The sequence below is a fragment of the Physella acuta genome, unplaced genomic scaffold, assembly GCF_028476545.2.
Source record: "Physella acuta isolate Inbredline_101_S28 unplaced genomic scaffold, ASM2847654v3 ptg001217l, whole genome shotgun sequence".
NCBI classification, from domain to species: domain Eukaryota; kingdom Metazoa; phylum Mollusca; class Gastropoda; family Physidae; genus Physella; species Physella acuta.
Window position 1 is genome coordinate 13,181 of NW_026732734.1, and position 27,227 is coordinate 40,407.

The 27,227-nt window shown below is 33.2% G+C and overlaps 1 protein-coding gene across 1 annotated transcript in view; it reads right to left on the minus strand.

Annotated features, from left to right (window-relative positions):
- Window positions 1-27,227, minus strand: part of LOC131957186 (serine-protein kinase ATM) — a 35,901-nt gene that overhangs the window by 2,926 nt on the left and 5,748 nt on the right. The window contains exons 11-56 of the mRNA XM_059321912.1: window positions 26,826-27,004; window positions 26,470-26,577; window positions 25,942-26,064; window positions 24,961-25,576; window positions 24,146-24,460; window positions 23,387-23,606; window positions 22,770-22,999; window positions 22,481-22,563; window positions 22,004-22,162; window positions 21,731-21,800; window positions 20,696-20,856; window positions 20,324-20,435; window positions 19,643-19,663; window positions 19,363-19,536; window positions 17,142-17,311; window positions 16,566-16,809; window positions 15,917-16,014; window positions 15,582-15,714; window positions 15,072-15,271; window positions 14,738-14,846; window positions 14,217-14,456; window positions 13,690-13,828; window positions 12,970-13,216; window positions 12,303-12,459; window positions 11,622-11,804; window positions 11,361-11,499; window positions 10,839-10,929; window positions 10,253-10,390; window positions 9,723-9,929; window positions 9,223-9,325; window positions 8,858-9,027; window positions 8,387-8,488; window positions 7,712-7,840; window positions 6,910-7,108; window positions 6,527-6,694; window positions 6,265-6,390; window positions 5,451-5,668; window positions 4,780-4,990; window positions 4,213-4,320; window positions 3,776-3,931; window positions 3,393-3,531; window positions 3,065-3,147; window positions 2,680-2,820; window positions 1,760-1,876; window positions 1,287-1,442; window positions 286-448 (exon numbers count right to left, since the gene is read on the minus strand). Coding sequence (XP_059177895.1) covers window positions 286-448; window positions 1,287-1,442; window positions 1,760-1,876; window positions 2,680-2,820; window positions 3,065-3,147; window positions 3,393-3,531; window positions 3,776-3,931; window positions 4,213-4,320; window positions 4,780-4,990; window positions 5,451-5,668; window positions 6,265-6,390; window positions 6,527-6,694; window positions 6,910-7,108; window positions 7,712-7,840; window positions 8,387-8,488; window positions 8,858-9,027; window positions 9,223-9,325; window positions 9,723-9,929; window positions 10,253-10,390; window positions 10,839-10,929; window positions 11,361-11,499; window positions 11,622-11,804; window positions 12,303-12,459; window positions 12,970-13,216; window positions 13,690-13,828; window positions 14,217-14,456; window positions 14,738-14,846; window positions 15,072-15,271; window positions 15,582-15,714; window positions 15,917-16,014; window positions 16,566-16,809; window positions 17,142-17,311; window positions 19,363-19,536; window positions 19,643-19,663; window positions 20,324-20,435; window positions 20,696-20,856; window positions 21,731-21,800; window positions 22,004-22,162; window positions 22,481-22,563; window positions 22,770-22,999; window positions 23,387-23,606; window positions 24,146-24,460; window positions 24,961-25,576; window positions 25,942-26,064; window positions 26,470-26,577; window positions 26,826-27,004 — 7,555 coding nt within the window. The remainder of the gene's footprint in view (window positions 1-285; window positions 449-1,286; window positions 1,443-1,759; window positions 1,877-2,679; window positions 2,821-3,064; window positions 3,148-3,392; window positions 3,532-3,775; window positions 3,932-4,212; window positions 4,321-4,779; window positions 4,991-5,450; window positions 5,669-6,264; window positions 6,391-6,526; window positions 6,695-6,909; window positions 7,109-7,711; window positions 7,841-8,386; window positions 8,489-8,857; window positions 9,028-9,222; window positions 9,326-9,722; window positions 9,930-10,252; window positions 10,391-10,838; window positions 10,930-11,360; window positions 11,500-11,621; window positions 11,805-12,302; window positions 12,460-12,969; window positions 13,217-13,689; window positions 13,829-14,216; window positions 14,457-14,737; window positions 14,847-15,071; window positions 15,272-15,581; window positions 15,715-15,916; window positions 16,015-16,565; window positions 16,810-17,141; window positions 17,312-19,362; window positions 19,537-19,642; window positions 19,664-20,323; window positions 20,436-20,695; window positions 20,857-21,730; window positions 21,801-22,003; window positions 22,163-22,480; window positions 22,564-22,769; window positions 23,000-23,386; window positions 23,607-24,145; window positions 24,461-24,960; window positions 25,577-25,941; window positions 26,065-26,469; window positions 26,578-26,825; window positions 27,005-27,227) is intronic.

Below are 27,227 nucleotides of genomic sequence, written 5' to 3' on the forward strand. Positions count from 1 at the left end.
AAGTATACACAAAATAAAGGATCACTGCAGAGCCTGTATATGCTAAACTAAAGGTGAAAGGTTTTCAATCAGAAAATTAATCTATGAAAATAAAAATTCTTTAATAATAATAAATAATATTAACATGCAAATTGAACAATTCTGAAATGTGTACATGCAAATTAAAGTTTAACTGAACAAATAAACAGAAAAAAGAATAGTGAATGAATGATGGCTGCAAAAACAAAGTTAAGTTTACCCATATAAATAAAAAATGTGAAGTATGACCACAAGAATTGAACTCACCAATAGAAGTGGTAGCAACACTACGTGTGTAGATCAGACGTTTCTCAAACCAAGTTGAAGGCTCCATGAAATTCTCCATGAAGAAATACCTGAAGACTGGTTTAAAGTTGGCACAGATCTCCTGATAGGCCTTAAACCTTTTGTCTGGCTCATTGCCAGAATTCTGAAAAGTTCAACAATAGTAAAAAACAGTTTTATTTTATTTCACTATGCTTTTCCTTGTCTAAAGTTTGTTATCTAGTTTTCTTTGCAGTTTAGATAACACTAAGGGGTCATCCATAAATGACGTCACACTCGTAGGGGGGAGGGGGGGTCCGTAATTTTGTGACGATGTGTGATGAGAGGGGGGGGGGGTTTAGATGTTGCGACGTCACATTTTTGCATCATAAAAAAGCAATGTTAGAAAACGAATTTGAGCCGTTATTTCGCATTTTAGATAACTGTTTTAATAAATTGTAATAGTTTAGACAAGATTTTGGAAAAATATCGATGTTTAAAAAAAATTCAACTGCAATTTTGAGGGGGGCTGTAGGTTGAGGTGTGACGTCATTTTAGGGGGGGGGGGGGGTCTGGCTTTTTGTGACGACGTTTGATGGAGGGGAGGGGGGAGGTAAAAATCGTCAAAAAAAGCGTGACATCATTTATGGATGACCCCTAATCTGATGATTGTGTAGCAAAGGATAAAAACTTGAAAACAGTGAAGATGACTAAGGGCCAATCTGACAGAGGCGAAGTGTAAATTCTGATCTAACAAATTTTTCAGGAATTCAAATTTTTTTCTTGCTAGCATTTGATGGTTTTTTTTCCCAAGTTTGTAGTCCAATTCAAGAATAAATTAATTACATTAAGATCAAAATACTTTACAGATATATCCTTTTTAAAAAAAATTTAAATTTTGTCTCAATTTAAAGGGTGAGTGTTTATTTAAATATACTTTTTGATGATTCTTCATTTATATAGATAACTTTGTTTAAAAAGTTTTAAAAAATAGTTAACATTACATGTAGGTGGTTCCTGCAGTCCCTGGGGAGCCAGTCTTTAGGTCTGTACATGGTGTGGGCGCCAGGTGAGCGGGTTGTTCCTATCAAGTATTCCCCCAGTGGTTGTGTCCCCTCACACCACTGAAGCAGCCCACACTTCTGGCTCAGTGGAATCACCTGTAGAACAAACACATTTTTTAAATTTAAAAAAAAAAAAACAGCTTATTTTTTCCACAATAAAATATCCTAAGTAAGGTTAGGAAATGTGGTGTCAGCCAAAAAAAGCACATGTCTCAGAATTAATAAAGTATTTTAATTAAAGCTATGAAATTTACTAAAATGACAAAAACTGGAAAGATAAGAGAGTGAAAGAATTTGTTTTCCCAAATTCTGACATTCTCAGCATAGTATGTCCTAGGTTTTATAACATTGAATTAATATTTTATTATTATAATTTAAAACCAAAACATTACAATGACATGTGGAACCCCCACCTTGTATGTCCTGATGTTCAGCTGTCTCTGCCTGGTCTCTGGTGCCCCTGCCAGCAGCTGGTTGACCAGGGAGAAAACCTGCTGCATCACCGCATCTTGTCGCAGGTCATCCTGACCCTAGGAAAGAAACCACACCAGTGAATAATCCAACATTTATATAAACAATGTAGCAGGTCATCCTGACCCTAGGAAAGAAACCACACCAGTGAATAATCCAACATTTATATAAACAATATAGCAGCAGGTCATCCTGACCCTGGTGAGGAAAATACAAAGGTAAATAGGCTGGTATTTATGTTAACAATGTAGCAGGTCGCACTGACCCTGGACGAGGAAAACACAAAGGTAAATAGGCCAGTATTAATGTTAACAATGTAGCAGGTCACACTGACCCTGATGAGGAAAACACAAAGGGGAATAGCAGCATAATATATTAACAATGAAGCAGGTATACTGAACCTAGGGAAGAAACCATAACAGTAAATTTATATAAATCTTTTCTTATTCCAAAAACACAGTTTAAATAAATTAATTATATAATGTAAATAAAACTGCAAGGACCTGTTACATTGGTAAAGTACAATGCACTTTCTGCTTATAATTTCATACAAACAATAACATTTTATATATCATATTTATATTATATTTGACAAACTCAATTCTTCAGGTGAAAATTGCAGGTTATGCTAATATTTCCTTAACAAACTGGTTTAAATTACATTTAAGGCTAATACGTTTTCCTAGAGCAACAGGTAAAGCCTAGATTACACAATGCCATATTTACCTTGAAAAGCTGCGTCCTCAGGTGCCCATCAGAGCCCAGACATTTGATCACCTGGGGTAAGTTGATTCCCCCAACAGTTTCATATTTTTTATCAAATCTTACAGGTAAAACCTACATTAAACAACAACATAATTACCTTGACAAGTTGCGTCCTCAGGTGCCCATCAGAGCCCAGACATTTGATCACCTTGGGTAAGTTGATTCCCCCAACAGTTTCATATTTTTTATCAAATCTTACAGGTGAAACAAGGCTGGTGTAGGCTCCTGATGGGTCAACCTTCAATAAAATTGTAAACCAATCAACTCATAAAATTTTAAACCAATCAACTAAAACAGTGAAGAAGTGTCACAAATATAAAAATTATTCTATAAAATTATAAAAGTTGTAAATATACACTTAAAAATATAAGGTATCAAAAAATATTTTTTAATCCTGTGTAATGAACTACTTAAATATAATATGTCAAATATAATTTACTCTGTACTAAAATATACAAAAGCTATGTTTTGGTAGCACTTACATCTAGCTCAACAGAAGGCAACAGAACATTGTCCAGTTTATCTAGCTTTAGAATCTGAAGTGTTGGCAGTAGAGGCTGTGGACCTGGCAGAAGATACAGCACATTTTTTTAATATTTAAAAAAATTATTCAGGGGTTTAAAATATCACTCAACATTAAAAATTTGGATTTAAGTATCATCCAATATTACAAATTTTGATAAAATGTCATCCAACATTAAAACTTTTGGGTTAAAATATCATGTGACATTAAAAATTTGGTTTCAGATATTGTCCAATATTAAAATTTTGGTTTAAAATATTGACCAACAAAACAAAATGATGAATTACCTTTTTTGCTAGCAACTGGCCAGTTGGCTAGCTCAATGTAAGCTACACAGAGTTGTTCCATGTTTTGAATGATCGATCCAAGTTTTTTATTGCTCTGTGACAGTTTAACTAGGAGATCTTTAGCTGCTTGCACTCTTGCCTGTCAACAGAAAAAAGATGTCTAAAAGAAACTATGAACACAGCTAGTTTAGTTGTATCATTATGTGAAATTTGTTTTAAGTGTCTGTAATTTTTCTTATGTGTTTCAGGTAAGACCATCATTTTTTTATTGTACTACATTATAGGTAATAGATATAATAAGGTTAATAAACAAATTAGTGATCCAAATTTGCTTAAATTTTGGGCATATGATAATTTGAAAAATAAACATTTTTAAAACTTACAACATCAGATATTTCAGCTTCAGGTGTTGTCAGTTTGCTTCGTCTTTTGCTGGCAGTTTCTTTGGTTAAAAGCTCATCATCCTTGTGTGCATTAGCAAGGGCCATAATTATCCACAGAGCGTGATGGGGATGGTCCTCAGCTACTTTTTGCATCAGCTAATGTTGGTGGGTGGGGCAAAGAGAGAAGCACAATTAAAGCACTATTACAGCTAGAGTACCAAAATAATGAAAGACTGCTAATTACTACCAATCTACATTAAAAAAGTGGTAAAAATCTGGTTCCCATAACAGGTATGTTAGGGTAACCATGATAGTTTGAGTTTTTGTTTTTTGTTTTGAATGTATTTGAATTTCAATAAATTTTTCTCATAAACAAAAGCCATGTTTCTACTAAATATTATTTTAAAAGAAACTAAAAATAAAACTAAAAATATTACCCTCATCAAAGCCTGCTGAAACTTTGTGCTATCTGTGGAGTTCATCCTGGCAGCCAGTTGGTAGTAGAGGGGTAAAAACTTGTAAGTCTTAATGGCCTTTATGGAGCTCTTCAGTTTTAAGTAGCAAACAAATGTTCAAAATATTAGCTCTCCAGTTTAGAAAAATCAGATAATTCACAACTGTCTCATTTTCCTAAACAGAACTACAATTTAAGATAACACTTATAAGCCTGTAAGAAATTCCCATATTAAACAAAGCAAATAATATAATTCTTGTAAGCCTAAGTTAATTTCTTCATTTTTGAAAATAAACAAGATATAAAATTAAAGCTTTCAAGCGCTTTTGTTGAAAACTAATACAAAGCTAACTTTATAATGGAGCATGACATACAACTATTTTGTTTTAAACCTATTTTCTTAACTAACTTTGTCTATTGATCTTTCCGTTAATTAAACCAACCTGAATGAGATGGTTCACCAGGTCATTGCTGCTGTTCTCAAACCAAAGGGCCACAGCCCTTTCCTTAACTAACTTTGCCTATTGATCTTTTCGTTAATTAAACCAACCTGAATGAGATGGTTCACCAAGTCATTGCTGCTGTTCTCAAACCAAAGGGCCACAACCCTGAACACTGTCAGGTCATGTATGTCACCGTACTCCAGACATCGCAGGTAGTTTTCTATGGCCTGATGCAGAAAGCGGTTGCGATCTTCACCCAGGGACGTGATCTCTTGCTGGTCTATTTTAAAATTTCTCTCCACCTGGTTTAGGTATTTGCTGCAAGAAATGTATGTTTTTATAGATATGGAAATGTAAATCTACATGAAACATTTTCAATGATGATACAAATACTATAGAATTACCTGATTAAAAAGAGTTTCCATATATTTTTTAATATTTATATAACTAAGTGACAATATATAAAACAGTTTTAGCTTGATGCATCCTACCTAAAATGTATTTGTTTAATTATTTTTAAAAAAGGCACTTGGAGAACACTAATCGCTTACTTTTTTAAAAAATTAAAACTTAAATCTGCTCAATAAAGAAATAATTTTGGTTAGATAAAATTTAAATATCTAAAAAAAAAAAATCAAACTAGTTACCCATTTTTTAAAATTATCCAGGATTATTCAGGATTTGTTTAGTAAAGTAAATTGCTTTTCATTTACCATTTTAAATAAAATTTAAGAAATGTTAATGTACATGTGTTTTGATGAAGATAAAGGGACATTACCTCTTCTTCAGCTCCTCTCTAAATTCCCTGCATTCTTCCAGTTCTTTTTTTGTTCTTTGCAGCAGGTTTCTCTTCTCCTGGAAGGTCGGTGACCTCATGTAGTCTGCTACCTGCTGGTACTGACAGTCGGCAAACCTGGCCAGGGAAACAAAAGCATTGAGAGCTTTCTTGTCATAGCTGGTGGCTGCCATCTTGGCCTTCAGCATCAGGGTCACAGTCTGAAACATTTCAGTAATGTGGACAGTTTTATTCACTTTGGCAGCTAATTGTACTTATAATACATTTCTGCATTCTATTTTGATTTATAATTAAAATTTTTCAATACATTTAAAGGTTCTATAGATAATTTCTTATTTTTTAATTGTTTAATAAACTTTATTAAATGATAAATGATTTTTTTACATTTTACAGATAATCTATATATATATATAATTCTCTTCTTGGAGACGTTAGAAAACAAGCTGCAAGCTAATTGTTTACGGCTGCTTTCACGGGGGAAGGGGGGGTGTAGGGGGAAAGGGGGGGGGGGGGGGTAGTGTTTTAAAGCAAATATTTTCAGTGGCAGCATTGGTACTGTCGAATTCACAAATTATGAATTACTGAAAAGTAAAAATAAAACAACTAAACAGTGGCGTATGATACGCCGCGGGTCGGCTCGTTAATTATAAAAATTAACTTCAGGAAAAAAAATTATTTAATTAAAAGGATAATATAATTAAATTACAAAGAATAAAAATGTAATTGGCATTACTTATGGCAAAGTAAATTTTTAAAAAATTCGGGCCTATATCATACAATTATAGAAATGACTTACCTTTTCTAGATACTCAGTGATAATGACAGCGGGTGTCTCCAGTTTAGTTTCTGCCAGCCAGTTGCCATAGATACCAAGAGCTTCAGGATAAACAGAAATATCACTGGATGTGTGGGTGGAGTAAGCCTAAAGGATGGAACAGCAGTCATTAAAAGACATTTATAAAACACACAACATAATATAATTATTGATACACTCATTTACCATTAACCTACAAATTATTTGCAGTTCTATAATATTTGTCTACAATTGCAGCTCTTACCTGGCCAAGTTTACTGATAAGATTTTTCATGATATTTATTGCAATCTTTGGCTCTGATCTGGCCCAAAATAATTTGGCTTCTTCCACCTGCAGCTGATCCTGGTTGATCAAACTGGCAGTTCTGTTCAGGTCTTTTGTTTTCAATTCTCTTATAGCTCTTTCAGCAAGCTGTTGGAAATATCAGAAAAAATATGTTCTCATATTTATAGCTCAATTTTAAAATAAACTTTTTAATACCATTTAACAAAACTTCAGCTTTTGAAAATTATTATCATTTTCTTTTCTTCTTTAAAGTTGTTTGAACATTTTCAATATGTTTATTAAAAAATAATAATTAAATTTTGCATTAATATTTTTAAAAACTTTGTAAATTTAAAATTAACCTGAAATCTTTTGGACTTCCTCCCACTAACTGCCAAACTCCACAAAGCGCTAGTCTCCAATGTGTCACCCTGTTTGATTTTCTGTTTGGCCAGAATTTTCCCCACAGTGGCCAGCAAATGGAGTAATGGCTGTTCAAACATGAAGTCAACGGGTTTGGTGGTTATCAGAGCAGAAGTTACATCAGTGTAAAGTGAAATCCTGTTTCAAAAAATTTCATTTACAATGTTATTTTCAAGATCTGAACAAACATGAATAAAAAATACTAAACAAATTGTTAAAGATAATGTATTACTTTCTAATAATTTCCTGTCAACTGGATTTTTTTTTTTAAATATAAAAATATAAAGAATAGGGGGCCTATAGATCTAGAAACAAAATTTAATTTGAAAAAAAAAGCTGTTAATTTCCTTTTAAAAAAAATAGGACAATTTTAGATACCAATATCTGATAATAGACTCTTCCATGAAATAGGTATGTTGAGTTGTTAGAAGTATAGTAATCTTGACTAGTTTTATGGTTAGAAATTAGCTTTAGGCGTATGGTAGGACTAGGGTTGGGGTTAGGGATAGGTTTAGCATTGACATTAGCAGCAAGCCATGTGTGTATTTTACTTAACTACCAGGAACCTTACACCCCTTTTTTTTAAGCAGATTCTATTATCAGACACTGGTATAAAAATTTCCCCAAAAAAAAATTGTAATAAATCATTAAAACTGTGATTGTGCTGAAAAAAAGAAGTTATAGTTTTGTTGTTTCCTTTTATTTAATTTGCTTTTTAAAATGAATAAACGAAGAACTTACCAGGAGCCTGCCTGTTCTGATGTAGACAAGATTTGTTCCAGATGGCTGAGACACTGGAGGTCACTAAGGAAGGGGTACAGACTTTGGCAGTTTTCTACTTGGGGATCAAATCTCTTGATCACATTCAACCTGCAAATGAAAATAGTTTATACTTTTTACCTAGCAAAAACAACAGAAGTATATTAGTAATCATCAATGAGGACAGCATGAATGTACAGCTGTGTATCACTTCTAGCTCAAAATTTTTAACTTCTGTGCCACTGATGGGTAACTGACAGGTTATTGGTAACATCAAGACAGCCGGGCATAAACTGACCACTCTACCCATTCTTATTCAAAGGTTACAAAAAAGTTATTAAAAAAAACTCTACTTCATGTCTTATTGATCATGAGTTCTGAATGGGAAACTTTATTGTCTAATATCTATCAATAATGTTTAATATTATTCCTGCATGGCTTTATTTAAGGAATTAAACTTCTATTATAAGATCATAAGATTTCATATTAATTTTAGCTGAACATTTGTAGTTCCTCCAAATACATGAGGCAACAATTTTTGCAAATATAAAATATATTACGTTTTTTTTTAAAGCAGAATGAAGTTAATTAAGCATTTTTTTGTAGGCTTAAAAAATATGTCTTTAAAGAGTGTGAGATTGCAGCACTAGCACTTACCTGGCAATGCCCAAGGTGTTTTTAGCCACATCCAGGTGACCATCATGTAGAGAGGACAGTGCCTGGTAGAGAGACTGGTTAAACGTGGCTGACTCATTTTGCCTGTTGTACCAGACAGTTTTGTTTTTATGCAAACAATTTTTTTTTAATGAAAAAAGTTTTAAAATTAAATAGGGCCTACCTTAACACCACCTAAACTTAAGTTAGCCATTGATTCTTTTTGACTAATTAAACTTTAAAAAAAATTGTACACTGTTTTAAGAAAAATTGTGCTAAATAAAAAAAATTATATAAGAATTTAAAGCAAAACTAAATAAAGTAATACTTTTCTTGGAGAAAAGCAAAACTACTATCAAGGTAGTTGCAGATTAAAAAAAAAATTGTTACACATTATAAAAGTTTTTTTTTGCTTTGCAATAATTTAAAATTAGTTAAATCAATCTAAAATAGCTGTAGACAGTTGCAAGTTACTTGGCTGGTAAGTTTGAGTCCCACTGTCCCAGTTTCCACGCCATATGGAACTGATAGTCCTTTAATTTTTGACAGGTTTCAGGTGAGGCTGAGCTACCTCCCATGTTTTCATCATTGAGACCAGACAAGCAATGCTGGAGTATGTAGTCGGAACCACACAACTCTAGTGACTGTCAGAGATTAAAAAACAAATTCTTATTCAGAATATATAGTATATAAATTTCTATAAAAAGTTAGAATGTAATATACTGATAAGGAAAACCGGCAAACAATAAGTATAAATTTCTATGTTTACGCAGATGCAATATTTAGCTATAAATAGTAAGTGATGTAATAAACTGATAAGGAAAATAGAAGATGCAAACCTTGAGCAGAGGAATGTAAGACTGTGATGAATTGTTGGAGATTTCTATATCAAGGGAGGTAAGAGCTTTTGTTGGTTCCAGCTCATGTAGGTAAGTCTCCACTCTGTACATCAATAAGTACAAGTGTCAAGTGTGTAGTCATGAGCACTCATTTACTTGATTATCTAATTTATTCTTTAAATTATGCAGTTTTTTAAATAAATAATTTATAATAATTTTTTTAAAAGATAATAACTGAACCGTAGACTTAAAATTAAACTAGAAATAAAAATTAACATCGTGCACTAATAATTATATATATTATGTAAGCCTAAATATAAAATATCCCCTATACCATGGCTCTTTTTGTCACCTTTCAACTTTTGCAAATAAATTCTTAAAATTAAAATGTCCCCTCCCCACCAGGTGGACATTGTTCTCTTCCCTTGTTCCAGCTATACTAGTATGTATAATGATTAGTCTATAGTAACAAACAAAAAATGTGTACACCATGAACACACCTGGCCATTGGCTCGGCCAACCTGCCAGCACCACAACCATAAATTCCATCTGGGTCTCCAATGTTTCTGTAGGCCTCCAGCAGCAGCCCCTGGAGTTCATGGCCTTGACCCAAATCAACCTGTGAACTCAACACAGCCAGTGGGTCCAGTGGGGAGTCCTGACTAGAGGAACCAGATGAACTGGGAGAGTTTTCTCCCTTGTTTTTCCTGTTTTAAAAAAAAAGGTTTACTTTCAAAATATGTAAATCTAAGAAAAACACCCAAAAAATCCCAAAAAAATTACTTCATACCCTATCATGGGAATAATAATTTAAATACAATAAATTAATACAATAAAAATAAATAAAATATATTTGCAAATCACTTGATAAAAAATAATTTTTAACTTAAGTTTTTTTCAGAGATTCATACAGTAGTAATTTGGAATTGTATGCATTCTAGTAGAAATCTCTTATCTACTAAACTGTTGTTTCAATTTATCACTATTTTTAAGTCAAATCAGAATACAATCAATCAAGTGCAGAACTCACAGTTTACTGTCTAACCATATCTCAGCAAACAGAACAGCAGAAAAATTGGCCCCACAGTACAAAGCTGCCCTGGCAACATCCAAATAGTCAATTTCTAGCCAAAAATTATTGGTCCATGCATTCTGCTGTGTTTCTCCTCTAAGAATAAAAAAAATTGTGCAAGTTAGTGTAACATAAATAACTTAATTTAAATTTCATCTTGCCAGGTAAGCCTACTTTTTATATCTTGGTATCTTTTTGTTTCTGACCTAATGATACCGAGTAGGTAAGTGGATACATACTTTACATTTAACTATTATTGTAACACAGAATGTGACTGGACAAAAAGTACAGCAGGTAAACAGTAAATAAACAAAGTATAAAAAGTATAAAAACTGTATAATGACGTTTTAAAATGTATTAAAAAATAAGTGAATAAAAATAAATTTTCTTTGATTTTAATTTTTTAAATAAAAACATGGGAGGCTCAGGAAGTCTATTCAGTAAGTTATTTAAACTTTTTTTTTACATCAGTGGGTAAACTAAAAAACATTTTCTTTAATAAGTATTTGATCAGTGTTATTTTAAGACTCAAACAAGTTCTTACTTTTCTTTGGGTCGATCTTGTTTCCTTAAATATTGCACAACATTCAGCATAGCTCTCACAGACTCCTTCCTTGTGTAGGCTAAGTGTGGACCTATAGAGTAAGTAGAAAACAAACAGTCAATGCAGTATTCAGTACTGTAAGACTATTTAACTTTCAGTTTGATCTAAGAGCACACAATAATAATTTATTTTAATGAAACCACTGATTGAGAGTTGGGATGAGGTTATCACTCCAAAAGATATGGATACAACTGATCAATGAACAGAAAGTTGAATAAAAACAGTGAAAGCAGTGGGTGTTTTCTGAATATATAATATATGAACAGCACCTTCATTTAACTAAATGCTACAAATTAAACTGAAACTTTAGGATGCATGGACCAAACATTTTTTTGGGGGAAATCCACTTAAAGTATAAAGCCTTATTGTCATTTAAATTGTGTATGAATTTGCCAGATTACTGAAAATTTTTCACCAAAAAATGTAATAATCAAATAATCAATATTCATGAATCCAGCTTACCTGAGGGGCTGGAAACATGTTTAGTGAAGCCATGGAAGAATGATGTAAAATGAGCAGACATAATTTTCCTGCTCTCTAGCCCTCCATTTTGTAGTAAGTCATGGATCAGATAAGGGAGACAATCCTCACAAAATTTGCTCTTTTAACACAAAAAAACATAAATTTAAAAAATCAAAGAATGAACATAAAAATAACAATAAATAACAATATATTCACATTTTAAAAGTTACAACTTTTTGTATATATGCTAGTAATAACTACCTTCAATGCACACATAGGTCCAACTTTGTTCATAATTTCATCACACACTAGATCAGTTTGAAGCAATGTTATTGTCAGCCTTATAATCCACTGCTCATGAGTAGAGTTCACATCACCACACCACAAACCAACTTCATCAACAGGACTTAGGTAGTTCACAGCTTCTCTTTTTTCTTTTACATTCTAATTATTTTTAAGGAAAAAGAACTTGATTAGTAATTTGTAAGTTATTAAAATTTGTTTGCAATGTGTTCAATCAAAAAGGCTGTTTGTTTCCGTAAAACTTGATGTTTAAAAACAATTTTTAACCCTTGCCAAGAATTAACAGCCATTACTGTATTAAACACATGGTTAAGATTGGTACAGGTAAATAATGTCAGGTAGGTTAATAAGCCTAGGTAAGCCAATCACATCAAATATTTTGTTTAAATGGGTGGGCTGGTTTTATCCAATAAATCTGTCCAGGTTCAGATCATGGCAACTTTGGCTATTGTTTTCTTCAAAAATTGTTTAGACTATAGATTTATATTTTTTAGGAGTTAAAAAATATAACTTTTTCTAAATTTTATTGGTTAAAAAGACATCTCTTGAATGAACAAATCTATATTATATCAAAGTTAACCCCATGAAGCCTGTAGGCTGATGGAGAAACAAGCCAACAAATAATGTAGTATAACTTACATTTGGTAGCTTGCCACTACTTTTAAATGGGTGCAGGTAATAAAACAGAAAACTTTTCTCTTTTAACAGCTCAGAGTAATGTGTTTCAAACTGGTGGCCAGATTTTGTTGCCATGACATCTTTTAAAATGTTACCAGCTGTTTTCACAACTTCAATGCTGAAATAAAACAAATAAAAACACATTTAATAAAAAAGTTTACATTAAAATATCAAAAGCTAAATTAGAAGAAAAATGTTAACAAAATTATCAAAATTATGGGAGCTGTACGCAAGGTTTAGGAACAACTTGGACTAAGGTGGAGCTTATGACTGCTAAACAGAAAGTCCCGAGTTCGGATCCTTGGCTCAAGTCTGTAGGACACCCTTGAGTCCATCCAACTCTGATGGGTACCAGACTCATGTCAAGGAAATAAAGGTGGATGGGTATAGTGCTAACAACACTATCCGGTAATATGCCGAGGTCATTAAAACAGATGAACTCTACTTCAAGTGTCATGGACACAAAGGGAAAAGATGAAGATGATGATGCAAGATTTGTTTAAAAACAGTGACGTTCTAGTGTGATAAGGCAACCAAAAAAAAAAAGTTCAGCAATCTAAATGGGAAAAATACACTTCATAACAATGCCTGATACTAACATTTAATCAAATTAAAAAACTTAACTAACTTATCATCCAACAAATAGGAGTCAAGTGTGTGAAACAGCCAGCAATATTTCTCAAACTCATGTCCCTTGTACAGCTCCAGGGCTGTGGCTTGACTAGACACACACAGCTGCTGTGGGAGGGAGAGACTCTGGAGGTCCACTGGCCCTATGGCGCCCAGACAGGATGCTGCTGCTCCTGACATCTGCTGGCTAGGGGAGGTAAGTAGCCTGACAAGTTCCAGAACCACCTTTTTTAAACAGTTTAGACCTGGAGGTTACAAAGTTATTGCATGGTCACTTTCACCAATTACTAATTTAATATTTTAGGCACTTAAATTTTTTTTTATTTTAGAAAAAAATTTAGTTATAGTACAGAACTTGTAAAGTTATAGCATTGGTAAAGAAATTTCAAGCAAAAAATGCACCCATTAAATTTTAAGTCAAGTAAAGGCAAGATATTTTAAAATTCTATAAGTGAGTAAAACTGACAGTGACACTGCTCATATAAAAATAAAGTTAGGGGAAAAGAAACATAATTTTTTAGCCCATGATGAAGTTCTCTTATTACGAGAAGTTTGTAAATACTTTTTAAATGTACAGAAAGAGAGGGGGGGGGGAGATTGTAGAATAACATGGTTCTGTAATGAAGTAGATATAAGTGTGATCTAAACCCAAACCCAATGTTCCCTGGGAGTTTAAAAAAACAGCAGAAGAAATGGAAGCATAATCTATGAAACAAACCATGAGGTGTGGCTGCCATGTTGTCTACCTCCTTGTGGTGCTGGATGACCTGGGCAGCCAACTGGTGGAGTCTCAGGGCCAGCCCATCTGTTGGAACTCCTGACATCAGCTGACAGACATTCAAAAACTCCTGGAAATTCTGGAACATTTCAACATACTTCAAATCAGAAAATAAGCTTCATTTGTAATTATTTAGATATTTGCATAGTTCATTGTTGTGATATTTTTTTTTTCTGTTTTATTCTTTTTAGCATCAATAGCTTTACATATTTAATGCACATCAAAGGATTTTTTCTAATGTTAATATTTTTTAACTGTATTTTTATTTTAATTAATATTATTTTACTTTAAGCAATTTGTTTGCATGGAGTACTAGGCTTTAAGAATTTACCACCTCAAAATCTTCTACTGTTTAGCATATTTGAGTAAAGCTATATATTTTTACAAGAGTCAAACAGTTTATCAAAGACATATTTTAAATACGAAAAAATATCTGAAATCAGTGTGGTTGAAGTAAAAATACCAACATTTATTAAAGTGTGCTCCCTTGTCTGATGAAGATTTTCTATCTTCAAATTCACATCTTGCATACAAGAAGATGGCGACACTGGATTCAAGATAGCCAAGGAGTTCTTAAGGTCGTCACTCTCACCATGGTTAGATATAACACTTAGAATAATCTCTCTGGCAAGCTGACTGATAGCTGTAGTCTTCACAGCAACGTATGCGACAATGTCAACAATGCAATGAACATAGTTGGCCATCTCCTGTATAATAAAAAATTGTATACGTTCATAATCAGAACTGGGTGAGTAGGCCTACTTAGTTTGGTACATCATAAAAAAATATAAAAAATTAAAAAAAAAAAACAAGTTCACTTCAGATCATTACATACACATTAATATATGGCAATACAGAACAATATATGCTTAAGAATCAGAAATTGCTATTTAATTGCAGAAATTGCTATTTAATTTACAGTAAAATCTTATGTCTTTTAAAAAGATAAAAGTAGCATATGCGAGTTAAAAAAAGTTAGTCTACTTACATCTGGACAAATGACTAAAGCTTTTTTACACACTCTATTTAAAATGTGAAGGCAAGCTAAAATACATTCTTCCTCAAAGCTGGGGCTAGTTACATGAGGAAGATCAGAGCTGAAATAGTAAAAATTTGGGATAATATTATTGCTTTTATAATTAGGTTTAGAAAAAAAAAAAGAAACTAATACGTCTATTTAGAAGAATTATAAAGATTATATTCATAAAGTTAAAATATAAAAGTTAAAAATCCCAGATCTGCTACAAAAATCAAACAATAAAAAAATAATAAATGCTCGGTGTGAATCACCGTGACAGTAAACTAAAATAGTAGCATCAGACCTGACTCTGAGCATGGTCAGCAGTCTGTTGATGACATCTCTGACCACGGATGCCCAGGCGCCACCTAGCCCATTCTCCAGCTCATCCAGCAGCATGTCCACAAACAGCCCATACATGAGCAGCAGCCGGATCTGCTCATGGGTCCTGTGTTCACAGCCCAGCATTGTGGCCAGGGACAGCAACACTTGATACAGGCCATCCTAGGTAGGACAGATTGGACTTTATTATATGGCAGCAAAACTTTTTGGTTCATTTCGTAAAAAAAAAAAAATCATTTTTTTGTAAATAAAAGTTTTTGCTATTTCATTATAAGAAAATTCAACTGATAAGAAACTTGATGAATATACAGATTAAAAAAAAAATTAACGCAGGTAAAAATCAAGCCAACCAGCATTTGATAAATATACAGATTATAATCTGGCAATTTGAATTTGCATACTTTAAATCAAATAAACCTAGACTTCAAGGAGTATATAGATTATTAGCTAGTATAGGTAAAATCAAACCAACCTGGACTTTGATGAGAACTGAAACCAGTGTGGTGTTATTTCCTCCTTTGGTGAAGTTCTGAGCCAGATAATTGAGGGTAATTTTGATCATATCCTTGTTGTAGAACGGAGGGTTGGGTTCAGGGTAAACCATGCTGAAACCACAAGACATTTCTGAGATATCAACAACTTAGTCCAACCAAGCACAAACAAGGCAGCAGTTGTTTGATTTTGGAGTTGTCTCTCCTAGATGAGTGGCTGTCCCCAGTTATCTAGCCTCAATTTACCCTGATTTTTAAAACATCTTAAATCGACCTGTATAATATTGAATTTACTCAAATAACATTCTGAACTTACCAATGTGTTGGGTTACTTTTCTCTCTTTCAATGTGCAAACTCCTGAGAATACCCATGACAACCTCTCCAAGTTTGTCCGCTACACACTCATTGATTTTCTACACAGACAAAAATGCATTGTATTCATGTTGAGTTAAATTAGAGAGCACTTTGATTACATTCATCAAGTCTCATGTGGGATGATGGGGTGGAAAGGAAGAGCACTTGATAACTAAGTCTCAAGTTTGGTTCAAATGGTCAAATAGGTTGGCTGTTACAGAGTCAACCCAGCTCTATTTAATACCCAGATTTAAGTCAGGGGAAGCAGGACCACAGTACTGAACAGGTAACCCCTTCATGTATTGAGTCAGGTTTTTTTTTCTATTTTTATTCAAGTAGATGGGGAGTGAGGCTTTTTCAGCATAGGGGAGAGGGGTTAAGTGGGATCATGGAACCTATATAAATTATACTATCTCTATTTTATCCAAGCAAGGAGGGGGGAGGGGGCCTGGACATACTCTGGGAGGGTAGTAACAGCCCCCCTCCGAAAGAGATGCCTCTGGCCAAAGTAATTGATGAGTCTACTTCATATACCCTATGAACTTCCAGTTAAAAAAAAATGTTTACATAATCAAAAATCTATATGTAAGTAAAAGTTCATCTAACCCACCTCTTCAGTGAGTTCATCTTTCAAGATTTTGAAACAGGAGTTAGCTCGCACAAACTGGCTGTGTAATGGGGACAGGGGTTGAGGGGGGTTGGCAAAGAGGGGTAAAATGTGGACCAGGAGACGAGGGAGGGATGACACGACAGCCTGACGAGGGTCAATGTTTAGAGGGTCCAGGACAGCTCGGACTTCAGCCATGGTCAGCTTTGTGATGAGCACCTCAGACACAATGAGGTCTTGGTTTGATCTACAGAGGGAGATAGCTTAGTTGGATAAGCAAGTTATAAAGTTTAGAATAAATTTTAATTAGAAATATTAAAGTATGGCTGTCTTCTGAATTCTGATTGAAGTTTTTTAGTTTGGCAAAAATATCTTTAAATCTTTTAGCTCAATCTAAATAATTACATTTTTTGTTTAAGGGGGTATTAATATAAGTTGGGAAAATGTATATTTTTCACCATATTTTAATTTTAAACTGCTAGAGAAATGAGCAAAAGCAAAAATACAAAAGGTTAAAAAAAAAGAGATAAATTTGAGTCTAAAGTAGATACAAATCAAGAGTTTTTTTTAAACTGTTACCTGATAAACTGTTCTGCTGTGTCATAACAGAAAAGTTGAAATGGGAAATGTTTAATAGAGGAGTTGACCATACTTTTGTTCTGCCAGTTATGAATGATATAGGGCAGGTGATAGTGGAGGTAACTCTGAATGTCTTTGTACTGTAACTCTCTTGAAATGATGTTCAACATCTGCAACAAGCAGTAGCAGTTGGTTCCATGACAAATGATCTCAGGACAAATGATCTCAGACAAAATATCTCAGACAAAATATCTCACGGACAAATGATCTCAGGACAAATGATCTCAGGACAAATGATCTCAAGGACAATTGATCTCACGGACAAAAGATACCAGGACAAAATATATCAGGACAAATGATACCATGGACAAATGATCTCAGACAAAATATCTCAGACAAAATATCTCACAGCAAAATTTTAATAGTTGATTTGAACTTTTTTTTTATTGACTGTCAATATGGTTTTGTTTACTTTTCTACGCATAATAATTGTGAATAAAGTGAATATGTTAAACTTAATAAAGCATCAAAAAATGTATTAAACTTAATCTTTCTAATAGCATTTGATTTAAAAAAGTTAAAATTAAAACAAACTTACTACTGAAAGGTATAATAAATGATAATGTATAAAAAATAAATAAAGTAACGGTAGCTATACAACATTAATGTTCAAAAGACGCGAAATATTTTTCAAAAATGTGAATAAGTCTTTAGGTTTGTAACGTAAAAGTATTTTTTTATTGCATCATCAACACAAACGAAACGCTTACGTTTCTATACCGGCAGGTACATTGTTATGATCAGACCTCTCCAATACCACGTGATCATGTATTGTGTGAACTCTAGCTCGACATGTTCTATCTTCACATTTCCAAATCTCTTTGCCTGCTGCTCTTCTTCTGGCTTTTATAAACATAATTCTCCAGAAACTAATGTCTTATACCCTTTTTGCGAGGTAACGAAAGAGGCCATAGCTGAGTAATCACCACGAACACTGCATTGCTTGCATGCACACTACGACAAACGTGGCTCCGCGTTGACCGCTGTCGTTTAAATAAGCATTTGTCACCAGATCACATAACTATTGACTTTAGATGCTAGTTGTATTATGGAGGTTGGATATCTTTCCCTTAAGGCATGTCTCTGCCATCAAAGCGGGCGGCCACCTTGATACGAAGGTGTGTTTTTATTGTTATTTAATCCCCTTTGATCTAGTTTCGTCCACCTGACGTGGTAGGATTGTCTCATATTTGCCAAGCTCACCTACGTTGTCTATCAAAAAATTTCTTTAATCTTCACATACTATATTAGTAATCTTAGTTTTAAAATGTTTAGTGCAATATGACAAATTTATGCTGCAATCATTTCTTACAATTATTATATAGACCAATAAACAATATTAAACATAGTAAACAAAACCACATGACAGTCAATAAAAAAATGTTCAGATCAACTAAAGTCACCCAATACACTATTACAATTTTGCTGTGAGATATTTTGTCTGAGATCATTTGTCCATAATATCATTTGTCCTGATATATTTTGTCCTGGTATCTTTTGTCCGTGAGATCATTTGTCCTTGAGATCATTTGTCCTGAGATCATTTGTCTTGAGATCATTTGTCCGTGAGATATTTTGTCTGAGATATTTTGTCTGAGATCATTTGTCCTGTCACCGTAGCAGTTTTATTATAAAGTGAAATTGTATTTTTTATTTTAGAGTTGTTCATAAATGTGGTAGTGTTTATTGGTGTGGTTAAAATAACTTGTCATCACAACAAATGTAGACATCACACTCATAGTGATTAGAATCAAGATACTTTTAAATTAAAATATATGCTCTGGTAAATTATACAATTTTTCTTACATGAGCAAATCTTCCCCACTAACGCCAAAAATATTCAAATCTATCATTTACTCAGTTTACATCTTCATCTGGGGATGGAGTGGCCTAGCGGTAGAGATCTGGACTGCTAACCCATAAGTCTCGAGTTTGAATCCAGGTTCAAGTCAGTAGGCCGTCCCTGATAACACCCAGCTCTGATGGGTACCTAACTCACGTAAGTAAAGGCGGCTGGGCATAGTGCTGGCCACACTATCCCTTCATATACAGAGGTCACAGAAACAAGTGAACTCTACTTCACTTGCCTCGTAGACCATCAGGTTTGAAAGGGAACTTTACATTTTTTTTACATCTTCACCTACAGACATGAAAGCCTCACCTTTCTGACGAGGACCAAGGTGATCTTGTTGTCCCCTAACATCTGGACCAGCCCCAGCAGACACTGTCTCTCACACACAGGGCTGTGGGTTATGATGGTCAAGAGAGCAGCCAGGCACGTAGCTTGGCGGTTGGACAGTTCATCCTTCAGAACATGTTGGCTGATTTTTCCTGGCTAAAGATTTTATAACAAACAACTGAACTCATCCTTCAGAACATGTTGGCTGATTTTTCCTGGCTAAAAGTTATATAAACATACAACTGAACTCATAATTCAGAACATGTTGGCTGATTTTTCCTGGCTAAAGATTACATAAACATACAACTGAGCTCATCCTTCAGAACATGTTGGCTGATTTTTCCAGGCTAAAGATTACATAAACATACAACTGAGCTCATCCTTCAGAACATGTTGGCTGATTTTTCCAGGCTAAAAATTATATAAACATACAACTGAACTCATCCTTCAGAACATGTTGGTTGATTTTTCCAGGCTAAAAATTATATAAACATACAACTGAACTCATCCTTCAGAACATGTTGGTTGATTTTTCCAGGCTAAAAATTATATAAACATACAACTGAACTCATCCTTCAGAACATGTTGGTTGATTTTTCCAGGCTAAAAATTATATAAACATACAACTGAACTCATCCTTCAGAACATGTTGGTTGATTTTTCCAGGCTAAAAATTATATAAACATACAACTGAACTCATCCTTCAGAACATGTTGGTTGATTTTTCCTGGCTACAGATAATATAACATAAAATTCAATGTTTAAAGCATTCTTTAAATATTAATTTTTTTTAAAACAGTAATTGTCTAATTTGTCAAAAGGATTAATTAATAGAGTATTTCGTAGTTAAATGTAAATTAAATTAATGTACAGCAGAAACAATGTTCTGAATTAAATATTTTAATTAATCAACTTAGAAAAGTGAAAAAAAAATTTGAATCACCTCGACATCAAGATAATCACTGCACTGTAAAAAGATCGCCTGAAAGGCTTTTAACTGAGAACTTTTTTCCCTCATAATACAAGTTTTATCCTCAGCTTGAGTGACAAATAACCTGAAAGCAATTTTTTATTAAATTTCACGCCAATGATTGCCAATTATTTTGTTTTTAAACTACTGGTTATAATTTATAGTTATTTATAGTTACAGTTTTTTATAGTTATAATAATATAGTTATTTTTCTCTCTCCTCTAAAAATGTAACACTATTTTAAAAGGCACTTTAAAAATCCCTAAAAGATTAAAAATGGTAAGCCTACAACTAGCTAGAATTTGCGACAAGTAAAGGGTTAATTTAAGACAAATTCAAACATACCACTTTATAGAGTCTGCAGCCAAGTATCGGACGAGAATGTTTTCCTCCGCCAAAAGTTTTGGGAGTTGCTGCCCCATGGTAATTAATTCTGTGCCATTATCATCATCGTCTTCATCTTCTTTCATCACCTTTAACTGTCCCCAGGTGTGGTCAGGGTCTAGCTGGTTAAGAGTGATAAGCTTTTGAAACAGAAACTATACATAAACTAACACTAAAGTTGACCCTAGTTAGGATCATTTAGTTAAACTTTACATGGTTTTGAACTGGAAACTATACATAAACTAACACTAAAGTTGACCCTAGTTAGGATCATTTAGTTAAACTTGAAATGGTTTTGAACTAGAAACTATACATAAACAAACACTAAAGTTGACCCTAGTTAGGATCATTTAGTTAAACTTTACATGGTTTTGAACTGGAAACTATACATAAACTAACACTAAAGTCAGCCCTAGTTAGGATCATTTAGTTAAACTTGAAATGGTTTTGAACTAGAAACTATACATAAACAAACACTAAAGTTGACCCTAGTTAGGATCATTTAGTTAAACTTTACATGGTTTTGAACTGGAAACTATACATAAACTAACACTAAAGTCAGCCCTAGTTAGGATCATTTAGTTAAACTTGAAATGGTTTTGAACTGGAAACTATACATAAACTAACACTAAAGATTACCCTAGTTAGGATCATTTAGTTAAACTTTACATGGTTTTGAACTGGAAACTATACATAAACTAACACTAAAGTTGACCCTAGTTAGGATCATTTAGTTAAACTTTACATGGTTTTGAAACTATACATAAAGATGCTTTCTCCTACAGAATTAACATTTTTGAATAGTTTGGTTTTTAGAAACAAAGCACCAATGTCACTTGTAATAATTTCTACTCATTAAATATAAGTTATATAAAAATTCAACTCAAGACTTCCTAAAAGCTTGTGAAGTGGCACAAAAATTTTAAGTTAAAGCTGGTAAACGAGACCCAATGCTTAGGGGGGAAAATGTCTTTAAAAATAAATTAAACAAAGAACCTTTATGACGTCACTCATGACTTTGGCTAGTTCAAATTTCAACTGTGGAGATCCTTCACTTGCCAACTGCCTGTGAAAAAACACAATAAAATTTGTATTGCATGTTTGGTATATTGGGCTAGAGTTTGTAGGATGTCACAGCTCTGATAGGTGCCTGACTTATCGCAACAAAAGAAAAGCAGCCAACCACAATGACACTTGATCGGGTAATTAAAGATCACATATAGACTAGATAACATTTTAAGCTAAAAAGTTAACTTAATATTTTTATACCAGAAGTCAGATATAAACTTGAAAAAGTAGTCGCGGCAGAATTTTAACTCTTCTGATGGGAGATTTCCAGGGCATGACAAGTGTGGAATGATGTACCCAAGGTGAGTCACAATGGCACAGCAAACTTGGCAATCAGAGCTCAAAACTTTTGCTGTCTGTCTGAAAGTTTAAATTTAAATAATAAATTTAATAAAATAAATTTGTTTTTTTTTTAAACAAGAAAAGATTTTTTTTGTTTCAAACTATGAGCAAAAATAGTTTTAAAGATACTATGTTGTGGTTTTTTTTTATTTAAGAATTACAATAAAATTTTAAATGATTATTGTTAATCCAGCAAAAATTAATAAGAACAAAAATTAATATATAATTACTAAAGCACCCTGACAAAAATCCAATTTTATCTTTAAAGCTGAGTCAACAAACATGTTGCAATGTTAAAAATTAGCCATAAAATACATGTAAAGGGACACAACTTACTTAAACACACTGAGAATGCTTTTGATGTTTGCAGGGGTGATAACATGTACTTTGGTCATCAAATATTTGGTTATCAGCATCAACTAGGGATAGATAATTACACTTTTAACCTTTACAGTACAGTGTAAAAAAACTTATTTAATTGTTTTAAACACAAGCTGTAAACTCAAATTAAAACAATATCAAAGAAAATTGAAGTCATACACTTAAAATTTAAAAAAAGAGCAAAATACTTTCTGCAAGAATAAATTATTTTTAATTGAAAATAAAAACCATCTAGAAAACAAACCTGATGAATATTTATAGCAGCATTAGGGTCAAAACAATGGGACCCAATTAGGTACAGCAGTCTACCCTTGATGTGGTCACTGTCCATCTCAGCTCGACAAGACAACTGAGATTCATTTTCTCCCAACAATCGACGATCAAAGGCTATGGACTTACACAAAAGTTCTGTAGATAGCAGTCTAAGCTGGTGGGGCTCCGTCAAGTTTTCTTCTGACAGGAAACTCCACACATCTTCAATGGGTAGGATAGAGGTCAGTAATCATGGACAACTATCATAACATGTAGAGTAAGGGTCAGTTATAGTAGACAAAGGTGGACAACTATAATAACATGAAAGGGTAAAGGTCAGTTATAGTGGAAAAAGGTGGACACCTATAATAACATGAAAGGGTAAAGGTCAGATTGTAGTAAAAGGTAGACAACTATCATAACATGTAGAATAAAGGTCAGTTATAGTAGTAAAAGGTAGACAACTATCATAACATGTGGAATAAAGGTCAGTTATAGTGGACAAAGGTACACAACTATCTCTACCAATCAGAATGGGTAGAAATAAAAGATAAAGGTGGACAACTATCTACACATGTAAACTGTCATGTTTTTGTGTAGTTCACTGACCTTTGACAGGGTGTGTTTCTTCAGTGTGATCTGCACCAAAGTCAATATCCATATCTAGGTCAGAGTCGTGACCCGCCCTGGAAGTATTTACAGGGTTAAAATCATCAAAGTCCAGATCTTCTTCCCTATGAGAATGTTCACCGTTGGAAAACAGTTTATGTGGCTTGGATGATTGTTTTGAGCCTTCTGGTTTCCTCTCTCTTTTCTTCTCAGCAATCAGCTAAAAAAAATAAACACATTTTTTTTAATACCAACCAACTTGATGTGAAACAGTGATAGAAAAAAGTCAGTCCTCAAACTAAAGACTGCTTTTTACAGACATAAAGGTGTATTTCTTGTCGTGTCAGTGGAGCTTGATGAAGGGATAACCTGTTTTCCCCAAATGCAGATTTATCTCCCTTAAAAACAGAAACACATGGCTTTCATAAGGATAAACAAAGTTAACAAATACAAGATCCAAAGCACAGAAAATTACCAAAACTAAAATCTATCCAAAGCAGATTGTAAAAAAAACAAAATATCAAACAGGATTAGAACTAAAATCTTTTGATATCAACCAGAGTCTATTTCATGTTTGCTCTAAAAAAATTAAATAGTGAAAAACCCAAAAAGGCAATATACGAAGTTTAATTAAGTTAAACAAGAATAAAAAAATAAATTTTTAAAAAGTATGTTCAATTTTAATGCACAGAATAGGCAAATAAATAACGCTACCTTCACAGATGAACAGGCCCAGAAGTAAAGTAAACTAGACATTACCTTCCCAGAAGACACATCCAGCAGAAGGTCAATGAAAGAGGGCGGCAGGTAGCAGCGGATGATCTCAAACAACCTGTACAGCTTGACGCCAGCCTGGCTCTCCCACGTCACCATGACAACCAGCCACCCCAAGCTCTTCACCAGACTGCCGACGCTTTCCTTGCGGATCTGGACGGCCAGGGCGGCTGTGCACTTCTCCATGACTTTCTGGAACTTGAGCTGCAGGGCTGGGCGTGCTGGGTGTTTTTCTTCCACATGACAGACTAGCCTCCCCAGGAGACATGCCAGCCATGATAAATATTCTATCACTGGTGTCTGCGGGTACAATGGTATTTACTTTATTTACATTATTGAGCATGTACTAATAACATGTATCTGCATGACTGTTGATCAACATTATATATACAAACATTAAAATCTCCCAATATCCTCATATATGAAAGTAGAAATATTTTTTTACTGAATTTATAAACACTGATATATTTCCAAAGTAGTGAATCTATGTATCAGTTATGCATTTAAACTATTATTTTTCAATACTTGTGTATGTTTCAAGAACTGTGTGCTTACTTAAAATAATACTAATACTACATTTAATGTAAAGAGATAAAATTTAATAAACTGAAAAATTATTTCAAATTCTAAAAATCCTTTCCTATTTCTTCTACAAACACTCTTTTAAACATGTGTAAGAACAGCAATATAATAAACATTCATTTTTCAAGTCAATTTTATAAACAAATTATCAGTTTTTTATCTTAAATGTCAATTCAATAAAAACAAACTAAAAAAATAACATGTTACATAACACTTACCTGAAAATCAAGACATTCAATTATTTTTTCCAAATGTTTTATCAAGAAATCCAAAATGGCTGAAACATGTGGATTGGTTAGAGTTGCCCCACTTTGTGCTGGCTTGTTAGAACTGCTGGATTGCTGCATAGAAGCCATGTTGAGGTCAAACGTAGTTTTGAGGAAAACAGTTTCCATGCAGTTAGGATCACGATCATTGCTTGTTTTTAGGGGACAATTTTTTAAGACACTACAGGGGTCCAGAAGTGTAAGGGCAAATAGAATTTCTCCCACCCTAACTGGAGATGTAGCAATTTTTGTGAGTCCAGTAATTTCAAAGTTTGGAATGGGAAGTAACCATTCTAGAAGTGCTTCTCTAAGGGGAAATAATGATTTGTCTGTTCTTTGGTGGGCAGCTCCCACTACACTTGGCATGTAATTTTCTAATAAACTATGGGAGGTAATGAGAGAGACCAACAGCTCATTGGCAGCTGTGGATGGGCTCCTGTAATTAGGCAAAAATAGATTCCATATTTCTTTCATTGGAGTGATTCCCCCTGACATAATGATGGCTGCCATAGTTGAGTAGCAATTTTCTTGATAGCCTTCAACTTCTGCTTGTTTAGAGTTTATCGTACTGAAAAAGATTTTTTTTAGAAATAATTAGCATTTGATTATTTCTACTGTTATTTTCAATTTAAAAAAAATGAACTTGCTTTAAATCTAGTAATTTTTACTATACAGAAAATCTATTACTAGGTCCTATTTCTATTTACTTTAAATACAGTGTTATGACACTTTATCGACAAATAGCTTATCCATTGGTATTTCTCATACAACCAAACACTGTGGCTCAGCAATTTTTAATATCCAGTTTTGTAGAGTAACAATTAAAAGGAAAATATCATGCCCATTTATTCTTTCAACTTCTGATCACTAAAACCCATACATAACATTGTAGCACTAACTCCAGCAAACAAACTCTAAAGCAGTGGAGTCTACCTGACACATGTTGACCAGACTAAAGAGAGAGTTTGTGCTGTCTGCTTGTCCATTGCATCATGGGACTGGATGGCTTGAATAAGGGATGTGAGAACATCAAATACAAACTGATATAGTTGACCCCTGAAACATTAAAAACTTGTCAGTTTAAGTTAGCAAAAAAAAAACATTTATAAGCTGAGCTATTTTTTATATCATAGCTGAAATGGAATTTTTTTTTAAAAATATAAAACGGTTATTATCCAAGGATTTTTAAAATATTGCATAAAATGTATATTCAAGAGCCATTTTTTTAATGATGTAGCAATGTTCATTCCTAAAAATATAAACAAATGTGACAGGACTGGCTTCAGTTTTGTAAATATTTATAGTATTTTTTTATAAGCATGATTTTTTAAGCTAAATTCTCTAAAAAGCAGAAATACTTAAAACAACTTTAGATCAGTACATTGCTATACTATAAAAGATTTTAAAAAGTAGATAACCAAGTGTGAATGAAGAACAGAAAGATAACACTATGTTTCTTACCTTTTGCATTCCCTCAACAGACTTGCCACCACATACAAAACATGCTTTAATCCTTCTTTACCAAAGCACTCTGGGTATTTATCTAAAATACCATGCAAAATCTGAAGCCTGTTTGAGTGAAATATATTTATACAGAATTTAATTTGAATTTTTTAATGATTGTATAAAAATCATACCTATCATAATTTAACTTTTGTAAACAGAATAATTTAAATACAAAATGCATAAATTTAAAAAAAGCAAGACATGTTAGATTTGCTGTTGCTAGTATTATGTAACTTGTTTTTGCTTCAAATTGTTAATTTATATAAATATTAAAATGCTGGGTTGAAATTTAAAGCAAATCTTAAACCAACCATGGAATAGCTTGTAGGGTGTTTGATTTCTCTTTAAGAACTTCTAGAAGTGATTTGTTTTCTACTGAAAGACGCATTCTCTTAGCAGGCAAGGCACCACAGTCCCCATGACTACTCTGCTGGCTAGCTTGTGTAAAGAGCATTGTTGTATCAGCTGGTAACAATTTGGATTCAGGCATCTGTTCATGAAGTCATTGTAAGATTAGGCAATTAATGTAAAACAATGGCTATTGGTATGGAAGATGGTTAACCAAATGTATTGTCAGTATCTTTAAGAATTAAAAAAAACTTACTTCACATAAATTTAACAACTACAATGACAAGACTTAAAATCTTTACACTATCTAAATCAATAATTACACATTTCATATAGTGAAACTATACTTTATTATCATGACAAAC